Genomic DNA, 21,479 nt, shown 5'->3' on the forward strand with positions numbered 1-21,479 from the left:
GAATAAATACTCACCAATTCCCTTCTGTGCCCCCCTGACGAACTTATAGGCAGCCACCAGGTCGCCTCTCAACCTTCTCTTGCGGAGGCTGAAAAGGTCCAGTTTCTCTAATCTCTCCTCGTAGGGCTTGGCCTGCAGGCCCTTAACCATACGAGTGGCCCTTCTCTGGACCCTCTCCAGGTTATCCGCATCCTTCTTGAAGTGCGGCGCCCAGAATTGCACGCAGTACTCCAGCTGCGGTCTGACCAGCGCCCGATAGAGGGGAAGTATCACCTCCTTGGACCTATTTGTCATGCATCTGCTGATGCACGATAAAGTGCCATTGGCTTTTCTGATGGTTTCGTCACACTGCCGACTCATGTTCATCTTGGAGTCCACTAGGACTCCAAGATCCCTTTCCACTTCCGTGCCACCCAGCAGGTCATTTCCTAGGCTGTAGGTGTGCTGGACATTTTTCCTCCCTAGATGCAGCACTTTGCATTTCTCCTTGTTGAACTGCATTCTGTTGTTTTCTGCCCACTTGTCTAACCTGTCCAGGTCTGCTTGCAGCTGTTCCCTGCCCTCCGGCGTGTCCACTTCGCCCCATAGCTTAGTGTCATCTGCAAACTTGGACAGAGTACATTTCACCCCCTCATCCAAGTCGCTGATGAAGACATTAAAGAGTATCGGTCCAAGCACCGAGCCCTGTGGGACCCCACTGCCCACACTCTTCCAGGTCGAAACCGACCCATCCACCACAACTCTCTGGGTTCGACCCTCCAGCCAATTCTCCACCCACCGGACTGTGCAGTCATCCAAGTCACAGCCCCTTAACTTGTTCACCAGTATGGGGTGGGATACCGTATCAAAGGCCTTCCTGAAGTCCAAGTATACGACATCCACCCCTCCTCCTGCGTCGAGGCGTTTTGTGACCTGGTCATAAAAAGAGACTAGATTGGTCAGGCACGATCTACCTGCCACGAACCCGTGCTGGTTTCCCCTCAGCATAATTTGTCCTGCCAGGCTCTCACAAATGTGAGCCTTGATGATTTTCTCAAAGATTTTGCCAAGGATGGAGGTGAGACTGACTGGCCTATAGTTACCCCGGGTCCTCCTTCCTCCCCTTCTTGAAAATGGGAACCACATTGGCCCTTTTCCAGTCCTCCGGGACTTGACCCGTGCGCCACGAGCATTCAAATATTCCCGCCAGTGGCTCTGCAATGATGTCGGCCAGTGCCTTCAGTACCCTCGGATGGAGCTCATCCGGGCCTGCCGACTTAAAGGCATCCAGTTCCTCCAAGTGACCCTGCACCACCTCAGGGTCCACGCATGGAAGTCTGGTGCCTTGCTGCTGCCTCCCTACACTCCCAGTGAGAGACTTGTCATGCCTCTCACTTAGGAACACTGAGGCAAAGAACTCGTTGAGGAGTTCAGCCTTGTCCCCTCTGTCCGTCACCAATTGTTTCTGCCCATTTAGCAGGGGTCCTATTCCTCCCTGGGCCTTCCTTTTACTCCCTATATATCTAAAAAACAATTTCTTATTGTCTTTTACTTGGGTTGCCATCCTCAGCTCCATGGTAGCTTTGGCCTGTCTAACTGCCTCCCTACAAGCAGAGAGACTAAGACAAATTGGACGATTAGACCAAAAGAAATCTAATGAGATTTAATCAGTCCTGCACTTAAGATAGAACAATCCCATGCACTGGTACAGGCTGGGGACCAACTGGCTAAGCAGCAGTTCTGCAGAAAAGGACCTGGGAGTTACAGTGCACAATAAACTGAATAGACCCAACAGTGTACCCTTGTTGCCAAGAAGACTAACAGCATACTGAGCTGCATTGGTAGGAGCATTGCCAGAAGATCAAGGGAAGTGATTATTCCCCTCTATTGGGCACTGGTGAGGCCACATCTGGAGTACTGTGTTCATTTTGGGGCCACCCACTACAGAAAGGATTTGGACAAATTGGAGACAGTCCAGCAGAGGGCAACAAAAATGGTTCAGGGGCTGGGGCACATGACTTCTGAGGAGATACTGAGGGAACTGGGCTTATTTAGTTTGGAGAAGAAAAGACCTAGAGGGGACTAAATAGAAGCCTTCAACTACCCGAAGGGTGTTTCCAAGGAGGATGGAAATAGAGTATTCTCAGTTGTGGCAGATGACAGAACAAGGAGCAATGGTCTCAAGTTGCAGCAAGGGAAGTTCAGATTATATATTAGGAACAACTTCATAGATTTCATAGACATTAGGGCTGGAAAGGACCTCACAAGATCATTGGATCCAAACCCCTGCCCAAGGGGCAGGAAGCCAGCTGGGGTCAGATCACTCCAGCAAGATAAGCATCCAAGCATTTCTTAAAGGTAGTAGGTGCTTGCACAACTTTTGAGGGGAGTCTATTCCAGACTCTGGAGACTTGGACAGTAAAGAAGTTTTTCCTTATGTCCAGTCTAAAATGGTTTTCCAGAAGTTTGTGACCGTTAGACCTCGTCTTCCCCTGGGGTGCCCTGGTGAACAGATGTTCTCCCAATTTCTAATGCACACTCCTTATATACTGATAGGTTGCCACCAAGTCACCCCTGAGCCTTTTCTTCTCCAGGCTGACGAGTCCCATGCCTCTCAGTCTCTCCTCATAAGGCCAGTTCTCTTGACCTCTAATCATGTGCATGGCTATCCTCTGGACTCTCTCGAGCTTCTCCACATCCTTTCTAAAGTGTGAGGCCCAGAATTGGGTGCAGTACTCCAGCAGTGACCTCACCAAGGCTGAGTAAAGTGGGAGGATGACTTCTTGAGTCTTGCTTGAGATGCATTGGTAGATGCGAGCCAGAGTTTTATTTGCTTTGCTGGCTGCAGCATCGCATTGGTGGTTCATGTTCATCTTGTAGTCAATCATGACCCACAAGTCTCTTTCAGTCATGGTTCTAGCGAGTGTAGCACTGCCGAATATGTATGATGTGGGGTTTTTCTCCCAAGGTGGAGCATCATACATTTCTCTGTGTTGAATGTCATCAGGTTTTGATCCACCACTTTGCAAGTCTGTCTAGGTCAGCCTGAATTGCCAGCCTATTCTCTAGCACAGTGGTTCTCAAACTTTTTTTTTTTGCGTACTACCTGAAAATTGCTGAGGATCTTGGCGAATCACTTAATAAACTTTTTTTGTTCTACAAATCAAAGCATACAACTCATATTTTAATATCAGTAGTTTTACCTTTCTAATGCAATGAATGTGCCTGCTTTTTTTATCAAAGTTCTGGGAAGTTGGTTGAAATATTTGTCAACTTTAGCTTTAGGTCACCTTTCTGTGGACCACCTGAATGGAGCTTGCAGACCAGTGGTGGTCCATGGACCACAGTTTGAGAACTTCTGCTCTAGTATTTTCTGGGTGTTGGTTGTCAGCTGCACCATTTGATTCAGCAAGAGTTCAATGTTGCCCTTTTTTTTTCTGGTTTCCCACATATTTGAAGAAGGGCCTTCTGTTGGCCATGATTCCCATAGCCTGTTTGAGTTCAGTTTCAGTCTTGGTTTTCCTGGTCTGCTCCATACAGGTCCGGGCCAGTGCTGTGTAATCTTCATTAGTGGTAGTTCCTGACTTCAATCCCTTATAAGCTTCTGTTTTCAGATTCAGGAGGTCCATGAATCTCTCTCACCAGAAAACTCTCTCACTAGGAGGGTAATAAAACACTGAAATAGGTTACCCAGAAAGATTGTGTAATATCCATCCTTGGAGACCTGGGTAAAAAAAGCCTTGGGATGACATAGTTGGGCATGGGCCTGCTTTGAGCAGGAGGTTGGATTAAATGACCTCCTGAGGTCCCTTCCAACCCTAATTGTCTATGATTCTATGAGAACAACTGGGAGATCCAAGAGTTGATTCATCATAAGTGGAAGCCTTTTTTACTTGGCAAAATTACACGAACTCCAAGTAAAAGACATTGGTAAGCTGTTTCAGCTGACTCTGAGCCAAAATCAAGATAACCCCAACCTCAATCATTGAGCTCCAGTACGCTGATGATGCTGTAGTGTGAATTCACTCAGAATCAGACCTTCAGGCAATCTTCAACATCTTTACTGAGGCACAGAAGAAAATAGTACTGACACTTAACATTCAGAAGACTTAGGTTCTCCACCAACAAGCTCCTAATGAACAGCTCCAGTAATCCAGATCCATGGTGAAACTCTGGAGAACACCGGAGTATTTCCTGTACCTTGAAAGCCATCTCTTGCAGATATCCACAAAGAAATCCAATGTTGCCTCAAATGTGCAAGTGCAGCCTTTGGATGCCTGAAGAAACAGGTGTTTGAAGATCATGGCATCAGGTCTGTGAAATTTACTCATGCTAAGCATGTGGAGCCCGGTGCTATGAAGGGGCTGGCTGGGGCATGAGGGTGCTTCACCACAGGGCTAGATGGCATGCAGCCTCTGCACTGAAGCACTGTCATGCCCCAGCCAGCAGGGTCAGTGTGTCTACACGTGCATTGTTACGTACAAAAAAACTCCACAGCAGTGTAGCACTTGTATTTACAAGTAGTAAATTAGTCAGCACCGCAGTAAACATCTCATGTAGATGCAACCACATTCTAGAACAATATCATTAAAGTATTATAGGTTAAACAAATGGATTTTCTTTGGTAATTTGAAAATACAGTTTCACTAATTTAAAGGGGGTTTTGCCTGGGGATCATGATCTGACAGTAGGTGATGGAGAAATTTGTGAAAACATTTAGGGGCTTCCAACATCTATGTGCATAAGAAAACTTAAGAGTTCCCTGTTTTTTTAACTTTTTGCGATGGTATCATAACATGCAACTTCCAGGCAGGAAGGTATAAAATTTATCATAATGTGTGCAACATACTGGGGCCAGAGATGACAAAAAATAATTTGACCCTTTTGCACAGCAACTGAACTACTCAGTATATTTTTAATTAACTTCCTCAGTTGTGCAAGTGTGCAACATTTACTATTTGTTTTATTTGACATCTGGAAAGGAGGCTGAGCACGGAATTGACAGTAAATGGGAATTTGAGAATTTACACTTCTTTTAACATTTTTTCATAGAAAAACTCCTCATATGTTTAAAGTAAAAATTTACATATCAATTGACACACTTTGCATAGTTTATACCATGGAAGAAAGAAGCTGTTGCCAAGATTAAAATGCAGTAAAATCAAATGTAAATGCAAAATCCTATTACATTCCTTAAAAGATGCAGATTAGTTATTTAAAAGAACACTTTAATATGCTGCTATGAAACTTAATATTATGTCTGTACAATTTATATATATTCATAAGATAAAATATTTATTTCTGAGAACTATTTATGTATCTTTAATAGAGTGGAACATTCATTCCTAAATGCTATAGCTTAAAATGATGCAGTTTTAATATCCCACCATTGCACATTTCTGAAATATTTTAAGTGTTAATGCTGTTCTCTTTTTATTGTACATATTATTTTAAATTAAAGTTACAGTTTAACATTCTCAGCACTGTAATTTGCGAGCATAAGAACCCTTTTAACAACACAGTTATCGAGGACAGGAAGTGACCTTCTGATTCAGCAAGTCTATCTCCTGGCTATCACATGCAACTACAGCATCTCTTCCCTTTCGTAAACTAATTAGGCTTCCTTTGAAAGCTAGTTAGATTTCTTTCCCCCAGTACTCCTGTTGGAAAGCTTTTCCAGAATTTCTTTACTCTTGATTATTGGGCAGAATATTTGAAGAAAGTTGCTAAACTTACTCATGGACAATTTATGCTCCACCCACTCTCCCCGCCTTCTTTCTTTTAAATCCCTCACCTTGAACATCCTAGGATTGCATTTGCATTTTCCATGGCTGCAACACTTTGGTGACTCACAGTAACTCCATGATCAACTAACAGGCCCAGGCTTTTATCTGTTATTTCCAACCAGTTAATTGAAAAAATTCTCTCTAAAGGAATACCCTTCTGAACTACTGAATTTCATCCCTTTGCTATTATCATCCTTGCCTATTCCATGGCTATTATTTCTGCCCACAAAGTATCCTCATTCTTTCAATACAATATTCCAATTCTCTGCTCTGTTCACAGCCTCCCAACTTTTTGTCAATGTCAGATTTCATTAGCATACTTCATATATTGTGGTAACATCATTAATGATTTCCTAGATTTCCTAGACATTCGGGCTGGAAGGAACCCTGGAGGATCATCGAGTGCATCTCCCTGCCCACGGGCAGGAAGTCAGCAGAGATCATAGGATCCCAGCAAGATAAGCATCCAAAAGTGTCTTGAAGGCATTCAAAGCGGGTGCTTGAATCACCTCTGGCGGAAGTCTATTCCAAACCTCGGGGTGCTCGGACAGTAAAGAAGTTCTTCCTTATATCCGGCCTGAAACGGTCGCAAAGGAGTTTGTGACCGTTCAACCTTGTCATCCCTTGGGGCACTCTGGTGAACAGACGGTCCCCCAGATCTTAGTGAACACCCCTAATAAACTTATAGATGGCCATCAGATCGCCCCTGAGCCTGTGCTTTTCCAGGCTGAAGAGTCCCATGGCTCTCAGCCTCTCGTCATAAGGTCTGTTTTCCTGACCTCTGATCATGCACGTGGCTCTCCTCTGGACTCTCTCAAGCTTCTCCACATCCTTTTTGAATTATGGAACCCAAAATTGGACACAGTACTCCAGCTGCGGCCCCACCAAGGCCGAGTATAATTGGAGAATGACATCCCGGGATTTGATTGAGAAGCATCTATGGATGCAAGCCAGCATTTTGCTCACTTTACTAGCCACAGCATCACACTGAAGGCTCATGTTCATCTTGTGGTCAATCATGACGCCCAAGTCCCTTTCATCTGTAATGCTAACCAGTGTAGCACTACCAAGCCTATAAGTATGCTGCAGGTTTTTCCTCCCAAAGTGGAGAACCTTGTATTTTTCAGTGTTAAACACCATCAGGTTCTCATCCACCCATTTCACGAGCCTGTCAAGATCTGCCTGGATCACCCTCCTGTCTTCAGGTGTGGATGCTTTACCCCGGAGTTTGGTGTCATTAGCAAACTTGGCCAGCCCACTTCTGACACCATGGTCTACATCATTGATGAAGATGTTAAAAAGTAATGGCCCTAAGACAGAGCCCTGAGGGACCCCACTGGTCACAGGGCACCACGAAAATTGACTTCCATCAACCACCACCTTGTCATCCCTCTGGGTCCTGCCGCAGAGCCAATTCCCCAGCCAATGGATCGTGGTGAGGTTGAGGCCGCAGTGAACCAGTTTTGCCAAGAGGTGATCCTGGGATACCAGATCAAAGGCTTTTTTTAAAGTCAAGATATATGACATCAATTTCTTCCCCCTTGTCCAGGTGATAGGTTACCTGGTCATAAAAGGAAATGAGATTTGTCAAGCACAACCTACCTGCAACAAACCTGTGCTGGCTATCCCTCAGAATATTGCCATCAGCTAGACTGTATAGGATGGCCTCTTTGATAATCTTTTTCAAGACCTTCCCCAGGACAGAGGTCAGGCTGATGGGTCTGTAGTTTGCCGGATCTACTTTCCTCCCTTTCTTGAAGATAGGCACCACATTAGCCTTCTTTCAATCATTGGGCACTTCTCCAGAGCACCAGGAGTTCTCAAAGATCCATGCCAGGGGCTGAGCTATGATGCCTACCAGCTCTTTAAGTACCCTTGGGTGTAAACCATCAGGGCCAGCTAACTTGAAGGTCAAGGTGTTCCTTTACAAGGTCAGCTTTGATAAGTGTTAAGGAATCTCCTTCACCCAGGCCTCCCTGTCCTGCAGTGGGCAGGGTTGTCACATGGGACTGGTGAAAAACTCATGCAAAATACCCATTTAGCAAGTTTGCTTTTTCCTGGGCATTGATTGTCAGTTGTCCCATCTGGTTTAGCAGGGGTCCAATGTAGCCCTTGCTTTTCCTTCAGCTCTCCACATGTCTAAAAAAGGACTTTTTATTGTCCTTGATACTTGTAGCTAGCTGGAGTTCCATTGCAGCCTTGGCTTTCCTGGTTTGCTCTCTGCAGGTGCAGACCAGAGCAGAGTATTCCTCCTTGGTGGTGGTTCCACCTTGGTGGTGGCTCCAGTCCTCCACCCTTTGTAGGTCTTTCTTTTAAGATGCAGGAGGTCTGCTAGTTCCCTGGAGAGCCAAGGGGGCTGCTGTGCCCTTTTGCTGCCTTTCCTTTGAGATGGGATAGACTTTTCTTGCGCATCCAGGATCGCTCCCTTGAGGAGCTACCACTCATCCTGAACTCCCTTCCCCTTTGGGTTGTGGCCCTTTAGGGCCTCACTGACGAGCCTCCTGAGCTTGTCAAAGTCAACTTTCTTGAAGTTGAGGACTTCTGTATTGCTGACTGACCTGCCAGCTTTACAGCAGATGGTGAAGGTTATCAGCTCATGGTCACTGTCACCCAGCTTCCCTTCAATCACTAGGTCGCTAATTAGGTTGTCCTCAGTTGCTAGTACCGGGTCGAGCAGCGCTTTGCCTCTCATTGGCCCACAGACTTTCTGCATCAGATACAGGTCATTTACTCATGAGAGAAAATTTGCACCCGCTCAGATTTGGCTGAGTGCTTCTCCCATGAGATGTCTGGGTAGTTAAAGTCTCCCATGACAACCATACACCGGTAGCGCATGGCCTCAACCAATTCGCTGGCAAACTCCTGGTCAAGGTCTTGACCCTGGGTAGGGGGTCTGTAGCATACTCCCACCATAGTATCCCCTGTGCCGTGTTGTCCACAAATTTTAATCCAAAGGGTCTCAAGTCCACCGTGGGAGCCAATGTCAGCTTGCAGGGATGCATAGCTTTCCACGACATTGAGAGCTATGCCCCCGTCCCTTTTGTCTACTCAATCCCTCCTGTACAGGGTATAGCCATCTATACTTGTGGCCCAGTCATGAGTGGAGTCCCACCAGGTCTCCATTATCCCTATGACATCATAGTTATTTGAGTTTAGCAGGAGGACAAGTTCCTCCTGTTTGCTCCCCAAGCTCCTGGCATTTGTGTACAGGCATGCAAGTGTCCCTTTGGGGGCCCTTGCCTTGCCTACAGTTCATTCCAGGGCTGGGGCAAGGGTGGGCTCCCTTAAGTGCCTTGGTCTGCTGGCTTTGCAACGGTTGCTCAGTGGGCCAGCAGTGGCAGTAGTCCCCCCATCCCCCGGTGGGATTAGTTTAAAGCCCGGTGGAGCAGGTCAGCCAGGCTGGCTGAGAAGAGCCTCCTCCCCAGTGGAGAGAATTGGAGGCTGTTCCTTCCCAGTAATTCATTTCCTTTCTCACCAAAAGGCGGGCTGTGGTCATGGAAGCCAAAGCCTTCCTGATGACACCAGCACCACAGTCTTTGATTAACTATGAAAATATTAACTCAGAGGCAGATCCCTAAGTAACCTCCTTCCAGCCTGATATTTCCATTTTCAACACTGCATTTCAACATTACATTTTTGTGTTCCCTCTGAGCAGTTTCTTCACTACCTAACAATTCTTGTAACACCTAACAATTTCTACAATGGGGAGGTCATGGGTGAAAACCGGCTTGCAAAAGCACTGCTGAGAAGTATGTGAGGGGTATGATAGGTGACAAACTCAATATGGGTCAGCAATGTGACATCGTCACAAATCAAGCAAATGCAGCATTGGGTTGCATTAACAGAAGCATTGTAAGTAAGGTATGGGGTGATAGTACCAATCTATGCGATGCTGATTAAGCCTCAGCTGAACTAGTATGTCTAGTTTTGGACACTGCAGTTTAAAAGAATTTAAGGGAACTGCAGAAAATCCAAAGGCAAACAAAGATGACAAATTCAAGCCATATGAGAAAAGGTGAAGGAAATACATATATATAGTCTGGAGGGGAAAAAAAGAAAATAGACAGGAACATGCTAGCCATTTTAAAATATTTGAATGTTTGCCATAAAAAACACAGAGTTAAATTGTTTTTATTTGCCAAAGAGGGTAGCACATAACGAGATGAGTTTAAACTGAAGAAAAGCAGATTTAGACTAAATCTCAGGAAAAATGTCCTAACTGTAAGAACAGTGGACAATGGAACAAGCTGCTTAAGAAACATGTGGAATCTCCTTCATTAGAGGGATGTACCTATCCAGCCTTCAAAAAGAAGCTGAATAAGTACATGCCTGGGATGGTTTAGGAATAGTGCATCCTATGTCTGTGCAGGGGGCTGGATTAGATGACCCTTGAGGTCCCTCCCAACCCTATCATTCTATGATTCTCTCATTTAACTAATACTTGACCATGTGTCACTGAGTGTTTTACTGAAGTCTCGATGCATTCGATTTTCTTTGCCAAGAAAATCAGGTATCTTTTCAAAGAAAGGTATCCAATCAATTTGACATAATCTACCTTTGGAAAACCCATGTTGAATTTTATTCTGTTTTCCCTTTAGTTTTCATCTTTAATTATTCCTTCCTTCAACAGTTCTGATTCAGTTGCCATTGAATTTAAATGCAAAATTCCTATTGATTCATATTCGGAGTATGATATAGTCCGGGGAATCTCATTTGTATATGCACTGAAGCACCCAGACCTTCTATAGATTTGCATATGTTTATCAAATTGGAGGTTAAGGCAAGAAGAAATTCAGGCTCATTAGCTGTAAGGTATTTCTGGTGATGAACAGCATGCACTGATGATATTAACTTTACCAGATAATCCTGAACATTTCTCCTTTCATCACCACATACACAGGGTTTAGGAGACCCAAACACCCATACAGTATGCATTCAAATCCTAAACAAAGTTAACTGAGTCCTTTCCCTGCATGGTGCATGCAGCTTCCAGTACAGGGATCTTTTAGAAAAGATCACAAAATCATTGCTGCCTTTCTGATTTCACCATGCGTGACTGGCACCAAGTGGGTAGTATGTTCATGGATAACCTTCCCAAAAATCCCCGTGGAAGTGGTAGAGATATGCTCTGTATGTCCTTGAAGTCCTTGAAGTCAATAGAAAAGTTCTCATTGATGTTAGTGATGACTAGTTATTAGCAGCCTTAGAATAATTTAAAACAAGGCTGTCCAACTTCAAAGCTGCCTCACAAGCTGCATGCCAGAGGTTCATACTAGAGGGGACCAGAGGTCCCCCCAGGCTGCACACTCCATGTGTGTGTGTGGACAGGCACTCCCAAACTCTGCTGTACCAGACATGCAGGAAGATATTCCAACCCCATCACGTGCATGCAGGTGGACTGCTCCTCCAACCCAGTTGTACCACATGCATGCCTGGGCAGACACTCCCCCATGCAGTGCAACACCTCATTTCACCTTCAGCTCCTGCCATTCTCTCCTGTGGCACCATGCCTCAAGGGTGCTCCAGGCTGCTGGCTCCCCCAGTGTTGTGAGCTGCACTACACTTTGCTGCTCTGCCCCACAGCAGAAGCAAAAGGAGGAAGAGGGAGCACAGAGCCCCCAGCTACTGCTGTAGGCAGCCAGAAAAGTAGGGACAACAGTAGCTGGGTTGCAGCCTGAGAGCTGCATGTTAACCCATCAACAGCTGCATGCAGCCTTCAGGCTGCAACCCAGCTACTGATTTAAAAAGTTTAAATCAGTAGCTGGGTTGCAGTTTACACAGCCCTGATTTAAAAAGTTAATGACAAACCATATTTTTGAAAGATGAGTGATGTCCGCTATAGTCTACCAGAATAACCGAAAGTTTCAAATCTTCCCCTAAGGTCTGTAAAGACAGAACTCAGTGATGACTTCAAAAAAACAGACTAACTCACTCAGGGAACTGATTGGGCAGGATCCCCAGGGGGCCAGTCTGAGGTGGGTAAGAAGTCCAGGAGAGCTGGTTGTATTTCAAAGAAACCTTACTGAAGGCACAGGAACAAAGCACCCTGATGCACAAGAAAACTAGGAAGTATGGCTGAAGATCAGCTTAGCTTAGCAGAGAACTCTTCAGTGAGCTAAGACACAAAAAGGAAACTTTACAAGAAGCGGGAGGTTGGACAAACAACTAGGGAGGAGTATAATAGCATTTCTCAGGCATGCAGGGATGAAATCAGGAAGGCCACAGTGTAATTGGAGTTGCAGGTAGCAAGGGACATGAAGGGTAACAAAAAGGGTTTCTAGAAGCATGTCAGCAACAAGAGAAAGATCAGGAAAAGTGCGGGTCGCTTACTGAATGGGGGAGGCAACCTACTCACAGATGATGAAGAAAAGGCTGAAGTACTTAATGCCTGTTTTACCTGTCTTCACAGGCAAGGTACTGCAGAGTACTGCATCAGGCAGCACAGTTTGAGGAGGAGGTGAGCAGCCAACAGTGGCAAAAGAACAAGTTAGGGACTATTTAGAAAAGCTGGACATGTACAAGTCTATAGGGCCAGATGCAGATGTGAGTGAAGAGCTGCAGGCCATTATCTTTGAATAATTGTGGCAATCAGGAGAAGTCTTGGATGATTGGAAAAAGGCAAATATAGTGCCCATCCTTAAGAAAGAGAAGAAGGAAGATCAGGGAACTACAGACTGGTTAGCCTCACCTCAGTCCCATTTCTAAGCATTTGGAGGTAAAAATGGTATTTGGGAGCAGTCAGCATGGATTCACCAAGGGCAAGTCATGCCTGACCAACATGATTGCCTTCTATGATGAGATAACTGGCTCTCTGGGTGTGGAGAGAGCAGTGGACATGATATACCTTGAGTTTAGTGAAGCTTTTGATACAGTCTCCCACAATGTTCTTGCAAGCAAGCTAAAGAAATATGGGTTGGATGAATGGACTGTAAGGTGGATAGAAAACTGAAAGGGAAGGTATTTTTTCTGTCTATTGAGTACTGGTGAGGCCACATCTGTGTCCAGTTTTGGGCTCCCCACTACAGAAAGTGTGTAGGCAAATTAGAGAGAGTCCGGCAGAGGGCAAAGAAAATGGTAAGGGGCTGGGGCACATGACTTATGACGAGAGGCTGAAGGAACAGGGCTTATTTAGTCTGGGGAAGAGAAGACTGAGGGGGTTTTAAGTGCAGCCTTCAACTACTTCAAGGGCGGTCCAAAGAGAATGGAGCTAGGACTGTTCTCAGTGCTGGTAGATGATGGAACAAAGAGCAATGGTCTCAAGCTGCAGCAAGGGAAGTTTAGGTTGGATATTAGGAAAACTTTCTTACTAGAAGGGTAGTAAAACACTGGAACAGATTACCCAGAGAGGTTGTGGAATCTCCATCCTTGGAGGTTTTTAAGACCCAGGCAGACAAAGCCTTGGTCAGGATCATATAGTTGGGCAGGGATTTGGACTAGATGACCTGCTGGGATCCCTTCCAACCTTAATTTTCTATGATTCTATGATGAAAGGAAAACGTATTTTGCATGTGTGTATGTTTGTGTTTAATTATAATCTAAGATACAAATTAAAATAATAAATACACTAATATTATCATTTAAATTTGACATTTAAATAACTTGAAAAAAGAAAAAACCAGGAATGATAGAACCTGATTTGTTGAATAACACAGGTAACAAGCTAAATGGACTTGTCTGAACATTTTTCATTTCATTTGTCTGGAGAGCTCTTATTTTACTTTGGTTAGGCAATTCTTGCTACTGCTATGCAACATATATCACATTGAAGAACACAGATCATGCACGGATCCTCAACAGACTGCTGCAGTAGTCCTTCACCTTTCAAGCCAGCCTCCTTAGGAAAAGAGGTGTTCATAAATACTCTATGGTGAATGCTGCACATTATATATAAGGAGCAAAAGATTTTCCATACTAGATCAGATTACTAGTGTTAGCAGAAAATGAAGAAAAAAAGGACAGGCCAGTGGTTGTAACAACAGCTAGCTGTTAGGACTTAGAATAACCAAGATGAGTTCCTGTTCTGTCATAGATTTCCTGTGTAACCCTGGGCAATTCACTCAGCCTCAGTTCCCCACTCTTGAAACGGAGATAAACTGTACTACTGCCTTAACTCTCAGAGTCACTGTCAAGATAAATACATTAAAGACTGGTATGCTCATATACTATGGGACTGATAACCATTTATGCTTGATACAGATACACAATGTGCCTGATCTATTATGCTACAAAATCTCTTGGGAGAAACGGCACCTGCAGGATATAGAGCAGAAAAATCAATAATTGCTTACTCAGTAATTCAGTCAAATCCATTACATTGGTTTGTCACCATTGTCTGCCATGGTGGGGTCATTGTGACAACATTTTCAATATAATGAAGACAATATTGTTTTTCAAAAACTAAAATTGATCCGCAAGAAGTAGCAAGTGGTTGTAGGGGAAAAGTGTCACATGGATTTACCTGCGCCCATTATGAGCCCTGGTGCAGTATCCTTGGTATGGACTGTTCCTGACACATATGGATTGTCTGCCCAGCGGAGATGGAGGTGAAGATGGCAGTCAGGCTTTACAGATAAGAGGAAGAAGAAAGTATTTAACAAGCTGATAACAGCAGTCCCACTATTTTGGTGACTAAAGCATGATCAGAAAGTAGCATTCAGTAACAGCTGTTCTTCTGAAAAGAGGAATGACTGCACTTCACACAGCAAAAGTCTAGAATGAAAAATTAGGCTGCTGTATCTAGCAAGAACCTGTTGTACAGACTATAAATATCTCAGTGGTCTCAAAAATAAGATCTGAAATCCATAAATGACCCAGAACTTATAGTATAAAATAACTTGTGATAGAGTCACTAACTGGAGACTTTGAGCAGGGATTGAGGTAGTAATAAAAGCAGTGAAGATATACTTGTTACTGTTTTTGGTTATCACCATCCCAGGGCTGCCTTTATAAACAGATAAAAAATAACTAGATTCCAGATTAGATTTAGATTTGTTTGTACTAAAACAACTTCTGATGGGACAATAAAATAATTTGAAAATATTTTCAAATGACAATGTTTAATCAACTCTCTAATTACCTAATGATTTCTAGTCTTTCTGCAGTGTTATTTCAAGCTTAATATTGTTTCCAATGAAAAGGATGGATGCATAGCCAATGACTTCACCAGGAGCAAGAGGATGTCACAGGTGAGGACTTGGAGCCCAGTCCAAAGCCCACTGAAGTCAATGGGAGTATTTCTACTGGGCTTTATATCAAGTCCTATTTACTCTTCTAAAAGGAGTTTTTTCACCCAACACAAGACTTTTGGGTGCCTACAGACATGTGGGGATGCTGCTCCGACGTGCTGTAATTAACAGCACATGGCAGCGGATTCAAGTAATCCCTCCCAGCAGATTGAGTCTGCTGGAGCATGATAATTAGTGAGCTCCAGCAGCTTCCTCGTTGCATGTATTCAGTGTCCGTGTGTTTCAGAATGGTGGCAGAGGCACTTTACCTAAAGCTTGTCAAATGAGTTTTAGTCAAAGCACCCCTGCCACCATTTTTAAGTAATGAGCATGGGATGCTGAATACATGAGATGCTGTGGGTGCTTTAATTAGAGCAGTTCTCGGAGCCCCATGCCCAGAGCATGTGTAAAGACGCCCTTTGTTTCTACTATACAGTAAAGAATAAAGAGAAACCTATCCTACTGTCTTGCTTCATGACTGAGGGCATTTATGATGATACACAATGCAGAGATCTAAGAGTCCAATGGTGCAGAGATCCAGACACAAACAACCTGCTTGTTAGTGCAGCTTGAACAATAAAAATGCAATGTAGTGTGTAACTAGAACAAGTAAACAAATTGCAATAACATCAGCTCACAGAAACAAAAAGCTTTTGACTTTGGCTATTACACATGTATTTCTAAGTCAATGAGCAAAGCCCCTCCCTATATTATAAGGACAATATTGTTTTAAGGTGAAACAACAGAATTCATGATAGAAAAAGAAAAGGCATTTGTGTATTAAACTGAAGTAGTCTTCATTACCAAACAAGTTCCTTGGAGTAATGGAAAAATAACATTAAATAAATGATCAGCTTGACTGGGGTTGTGTGTAAGGCATCTTAGAGCAAATTTGTCCCATGTAAGTAATGCTAAATCCTAGAATAAGAAAATACAAGGTGCAGACATTTTCCCTACTCAAGCTACATCTGAATTTGAGCCAGAAATTCACATAACCACTGTAAAAGTTATGAGACTGGTACGAAAGAGGAAAATTTAAGCTCTGCGTGGGGTATTTGAGATGACTTAACTATTCAAGTGAAAGGAACCACTTACAGGTTTGCAGTTGGTTGGTTTACCATTCATATCAGTGATTGGAGGTTTCAGATAGTCCCAGTCACGGCCTTTGTTATAGGTTATCAGAGTTGTCACTTTTCCATCAATTTTCTGATTAGCCAAAAACACTCCTTTAACACCTCTGACCTGCAACAAAAATAAATACAATTAATGACTAACATGAAAACATTCCTTCCTTCCTGGTTTAGAGATTCCTTTGTTTCTGAAAACTGAATATACCAGAGACTTTCTCTCATTAGGAAAAAATACAGTATGTTAAAAAAAAAAAAGAATATGAAGCTGTTTACAATTTTGCATTCTGGCTATATTTTAAAATACATTTTTGGTTCTCTAGAGTATTGACACTATTGAGAAATACAATTTCTACTGCTTATTTTACAAATTATGTTATTTATTGAATGTGAGTGTTGCAATTTCTGATCATACTTCTGAAGATTTTAACATGCAAGCTACTCCAGGTCTCAATTTTGTGAACTACTTAAGCAACCTGAGAGTTTAACTCTCAGGTTAATATGCAAGGCATATTTTTGTGTTTACAAGTAATGCAACTGCAATCTACATCAGATTACTCCTGTATCCATTACTCTATTAGATTACTCATGCCAAGATTATTTTTGAGCTGTGCTACTTGATTGAATTCAGTTAACTTCTGGGTGTTCACTTGAGACAAAATCATCAAGCTGCAGTCCTCCAGTATCCCAGGAGGCACTGCTCCCAGGTGAACTAGCTATCATCCAAGACTGGTTAACCTTAACAAAAACTAACATTCCTTAGAATTAGCACCTGCTAACTCTAAAGTGTAATCTCACCCCAAGATATCCCAGCTACATGGAACAAGGCCTTAGTGTTTGTCTATCACTTACTTAATTCAAAGTTCAACATAACTTCAATTGACTATAATTTTAAAACCTGATCCTGCACTAGTGCATGTATTGTTTACTATTATTACAAATCCTGTTAACTGAACTAGTGTCTTATATTTCCCAGTGTAAACTTTTTGTTGCCTTTATTTTTTTTGTTTATTTCCCCTATACAAAAGGCCAGATCCTCAGCTGGTGTAAATTGGTGTAGATCTACTAAACTGAGGACACAGCACCATTCATTCTTTTCCTGCTATATCTATATTTGATTTAGAAATGTTTACTTTGAACAGCATTTTTATCAGTTAATAGCTTGGGCTCAGCCCTATAGGTTTCAAATACCATGGGGTTTTTAAATAATATTTGTAGACTAGTACCTATGAAGTGGCTGAGACAGCTCCTAGTACTAAACTCAACTTGCACTGCTTAGGATTTGTGTGGTCCAGTCTTACCCATGAACTCCTCCTGACAGGACTTTGTCTATACCATAACCTACATTAATAGTACTAGATACATTTTAAGCATTCAAATGATAAAAAACAACATTGCACATATCATAAGTCATAGTTCCAAACTCTCAAGTTTATTCAAGTTTCATAGTTTCGTAGTTTCATAGTTAGTAGGGTCGGAAGGGATCTGAGCAGATCATCAAGTCCGAACCCCTGCCATGGAAGGAAAGAGTACTGGGGTCAAACGACCCCAGCAAGGTGATTGTCTAGCCTTGTCTTAAAGACCCCCAGGGTAGGGGCCAGCACCACTTTGCTTGGAAGTTGGTTCCAGATCCTAGCTGCCCTGACCGTGAAGTAGCGCTTCCTGATGTATAGTCTGAATCTCCCCTCTGCCAGCTCGTGACCGTTATTCCTGGTCACTCCTGGTAATGCTCCGGGGAACAGGGACTTCCCCAGTGCCTGCTGGTCCCCTCTGACTAGTTTGTAAAAGGCCACTAGATCTCCCCTCAGCCTTCTCTTGTGGAGGTTGAGCAGGTTCAGGTCCTGTAGCCTCTCCTCATAGGGCCTGCCCTGCTGCCCCCTGATCATGCGAGTGGCCTCCTCTAGACCCTTTCCATGTTGTCCACATCCCTCTTGAAGTACGGCGCCCAGAACTGGATGCAGTACTCCAGCTGCGGCCTGACCGCATAGAGGGGGAGGATCACCTCCTTGGACCTGCTCGAGATGCATCTGTGGATGCATGAAAGGTGTGGGTGGCCTTCCTGACTGCATCCCCACACTGCTGGCCCATGTTCATCTTGGCATCAATGATGACTCCAAGATCCTCTTCTGCCTCTGCACTGACGAGAAGGGAGTTCCCCAGCCTGTAGGTATGCTGCTGGTTCTTCCTCCCCAGGTGCAGCACCTTGCACTTGTGAGTGTTGAAGCTCGTCCTGTTCTCCACCCACCCCTGTAACCTGTGTAGGTCCAATTGTAGCTTATCCCTTCCTTCTAGCATGCCCACATCCCCCCACATCTTAGTGTCATCAGCAAATTTGAGCAGGGTGCTTTTTACCCCCTCGTCCAAGTCACTGATGAAGATGTTGAACAGACCGAGCCCTGGGGGACCCCACTGTCCACATCCCTCCAGGTCGAACATGACCTGTCCACTACCACTTTCTGGGTGCAGGCCTCCAGCCAGTTGGCGACCCATCTGACTGTGTAGGTGTCGACACCACAGTCCCCCAGTTTCTTCATGAGAACGGGGTGAGAGACAGTGATGAAGGCCTTCCTAAAGTCCACTGCTACACCTGCATCTAAGGATTTGGTGACCTGGTCGTAGAAGGCCACCAGGTTGGTCTGACAGGACCGGCCTCTAATGAACCCGTGTTGGTTGCCCCTAAGCATAGTCTCCCCTGCTAGCCCCTTGTGGACATGCGCCAGAATAATTCTCTCAGAAAGCTTACCCAGGATCGAGGTAAGACTAACTGGCCTATAGGTCCCTGGGTCCTCCTTCCTCCCCTTTTTGAAGATGGAAACCACATTGGCCCTCTTCCAGTCCTCTGGCACCACACCAGAGCACCATGAGTGCTCATGCAGCTGTACCAGGGGTCCCACAATGACCGCAGCTACACTCGGGGGTGGAGATCATCTGGACCAGCTGATTTAAGTACGTCCAGTCCCTCCAAAAGTTCCCTGACTAGATCCTCCCTGACCCTTGGCCTGGGTGCGCCTCCCCTGGGGTCTGAGGGGGGCACAGTGGGGGGGCTGATCCAGTCCCTGCTCAGAAAAATGGAGGCAAAGAAGTCATTAAATAGGTTAGCTTTGTTGTCTGGTGTGATGACCGAAGTTCCTACCATGTCTTGCAGGGGTCCCATGGTACCCGGTACCTTCTTTTTGCCCCCTATGTATTTAAAAAAGGACTTCTTGTTGTCCTTGATCTGGGAAGCTAGTCCCAGTCCCATCTCCGCCTTGGCCTTCCTGACCCCCCCTGCAGCCCCGAGCAACTGCGGTGTAGTCCTCCCTGGTGATGGTCCCTCCCTGACATTAGGTGTGGGTCTCCTTTTTAGCTAGGAGACATTCCCAGATGCTTTTGGTGAGCAATGGGGGCTTTTGTGCCCTCCTGCCCCCTTTGATCCGTGTTGGGATTACCTCTCTTTGGGCTTGGAGGTTCGTATCCTTAAGGAGCAACCACTCTTCTTGGACACCTGGCTCCCCTCCCCTCCAGGACCTCAGTGCTTCCCCAACTATTCTCCTTAGCTCATTGAAGTCCACCCTCCTGAAATCTAGGGTCAAAAAAGACCCATGGAACCCTACCTTTCTATTGGGTACTTTTCTATAATTCTATAAAAATCATTCTGTATTACAGTAATGAGACATAGAAGAGCTTCTTCACAGCCTTAAATGTAATGTAAGTGCTTTATTCTAGTCTACTCAGTATAACATCTGTGCAATCTGTGCAGTACAGCATCCATTGTCTGTGGGGAAGACTGGGTGTTTTCACTGGTAAAACTACAGTTATTTAAAGGTCCAACACAACATGATGACCAATTAAAGGATGTTGTAAAAGCAACTTGGTAGTTCTGAGTTGTTCTGTCCTTCTACATTGATTTCTCTGTTCTTATATGTGTATGTATGTCTTTCTTCCTCTCTATCCCTCTACATGTATTGTTGTATGCATGTGTGTGTTTGTCACTCTAGTGTGTAGTATGTTCATTGTGTTCTCTCTCAAACTGTGTGGTTCTCTGCTTATCTATCATTATGCAGGAGAACTTTGGGGTATTTTTTATGTTGGGTTTTGTATTTCACTTGCAAAAAGATCAGCTAAAATAGAGTGACATTACTTGCTAGGTAAGTACCTAACTACTACATGTAAGGGTGGTGTTACCTTTAAAGTATTCTAAAGGCACTTAAAATGGGAGTGTCCAGGTATTAAAAGTTACAAATCTGTGCTAACTACCTTCCAAGGGTATATGCAGACGTTACACTTTAGATCGACCAAATTAAGGTTAGGTCAATCTGTGGGCCTATCTGTACTGATGTTTGGGAAGTTAGATCGAGCCAAAAATGACCAGCCCAGTCTAACTTTGTTCACCTGAGAGGTCCATTATGTTAGATCAGACATAGCTCAATCTACTGAATGTCCTTATATGTTCAGAGAGCAGCCTCAGGGATGAGAAAACCCAACCACTCACCCCAGACCCAGGGCTGCATTTTTTCTACTCCCCCGCCGCCCCGGGCCATTTTTTGCTCCCCAACCCTCCCACCCTCATACAAACAGCCTCCTTGCAGACCCACTGACCCCCATCTGCACTGCAGACTAGCCAATCACTCCCACTCTGGCAAAAGCTCCCAGAGCAGGGTGGGAGCACCACTTTATTTCTCTCCCCCCTGCCCAAATATACTGCTTAGTGAGGTGCTATGACAATTTATACTACCTGAGGGTCCAAACCTAGACATTTGTTCAGTTTTACTATTATAGCTTCAGCATCTAATAACCACACAGGAGCTAAATGTAATCACTCACTAGGCCTGTGCGAAGTGGCTAGTATTTGCATCAGATTTGGATTCGGCTGATTCATGGAACAGTGATTTGATTCGGTGATTGGAATCACTGTCCCAAATTGATTCAGCTGAATCTGATTCAGAGATGTGGCTGCTGCTGAATCGTCTGACTCCGAATCAAACAGGCCCCATCCTCCTCCCACTCTCCCAGCCCCGTCCATGGCTGTCCCACCTGGCCCCAGCTCCTGGCTCTTAAAAAAAAAAAAAAAAAACTTCAGCACTCACCAGTTCTTGGCAGGTGGGGTTGATCCCTGCTGCCCTCGCCCTCCACTGCCCCATGCTCCATGGTGGAGTGAGCCCCCAGAAGCCCAAATGGCTGCTGCTGCAGCGGAACTTCTTTTTAAAATTATTTTTAAAGAACAAGGAGCTGGGGCCAGGCGGAGCAGCCATAGGAGGGCTGGGAGAGCAGGCAGGGGATGGGGGCTCATGGCAGAGCCCCCCCACACAGCATGGGGGAGTGGGGGGGAGTGGGGATTGTCCCTCTGCCTGGCAGGAGCCAGTGAGTGGAGGCTTCTTTTTTTT

At 44.5% G+C, this 21,479-nt stretch overlaps 1 protein-coding gene across 6 annotated transcripts in view; it reads right to left on the reverse strand.

Moving 5' to 3' along the window:
- SORCS2 (sortilin related VPS10 domain containing receptor 2) overlaps nucleotides 1-21,479 on the reverse strand; it is a 983,379-nt gene that overhangs the window by 115,783 nt on the left and 846,117 nt on the right. For all 6 annotated transcript variants that reach the window (XM_090035537.1, XM_090035536.1, XM_090035535.1 and 3 more), the window contains exons 10-11: nucleotides 16,085-16,231; nucleotides 14,224-14,326 (exon numbers count right to left, since the gene is read on the reverse strand). In XM_090035537.1, coding sequence (XP_089891663.1) covers nucleotides 14,224-14,326; nucleotides 16,085-16,231 — 250 coding nt within the window. The remainder of the gene's footprint in view (nucleotides 1-14,223; nucleotides 14,327-16,084; nucleotides 16,232-21,479) is intronic.

This window comes from Crocodylus siamensis, chromosome 2 (assembly GCF_052110815.1).
Source record: "Crocodylus siamensis isolate JL-2025a chromosome 2, ASM5211081v1, whole genome shotgun sequence".
NCBI lineage: Eukaryota > Metazoa > Chordata > Crocodylia > Crocodylidae > Crocodylus > Crocodylus siamensis.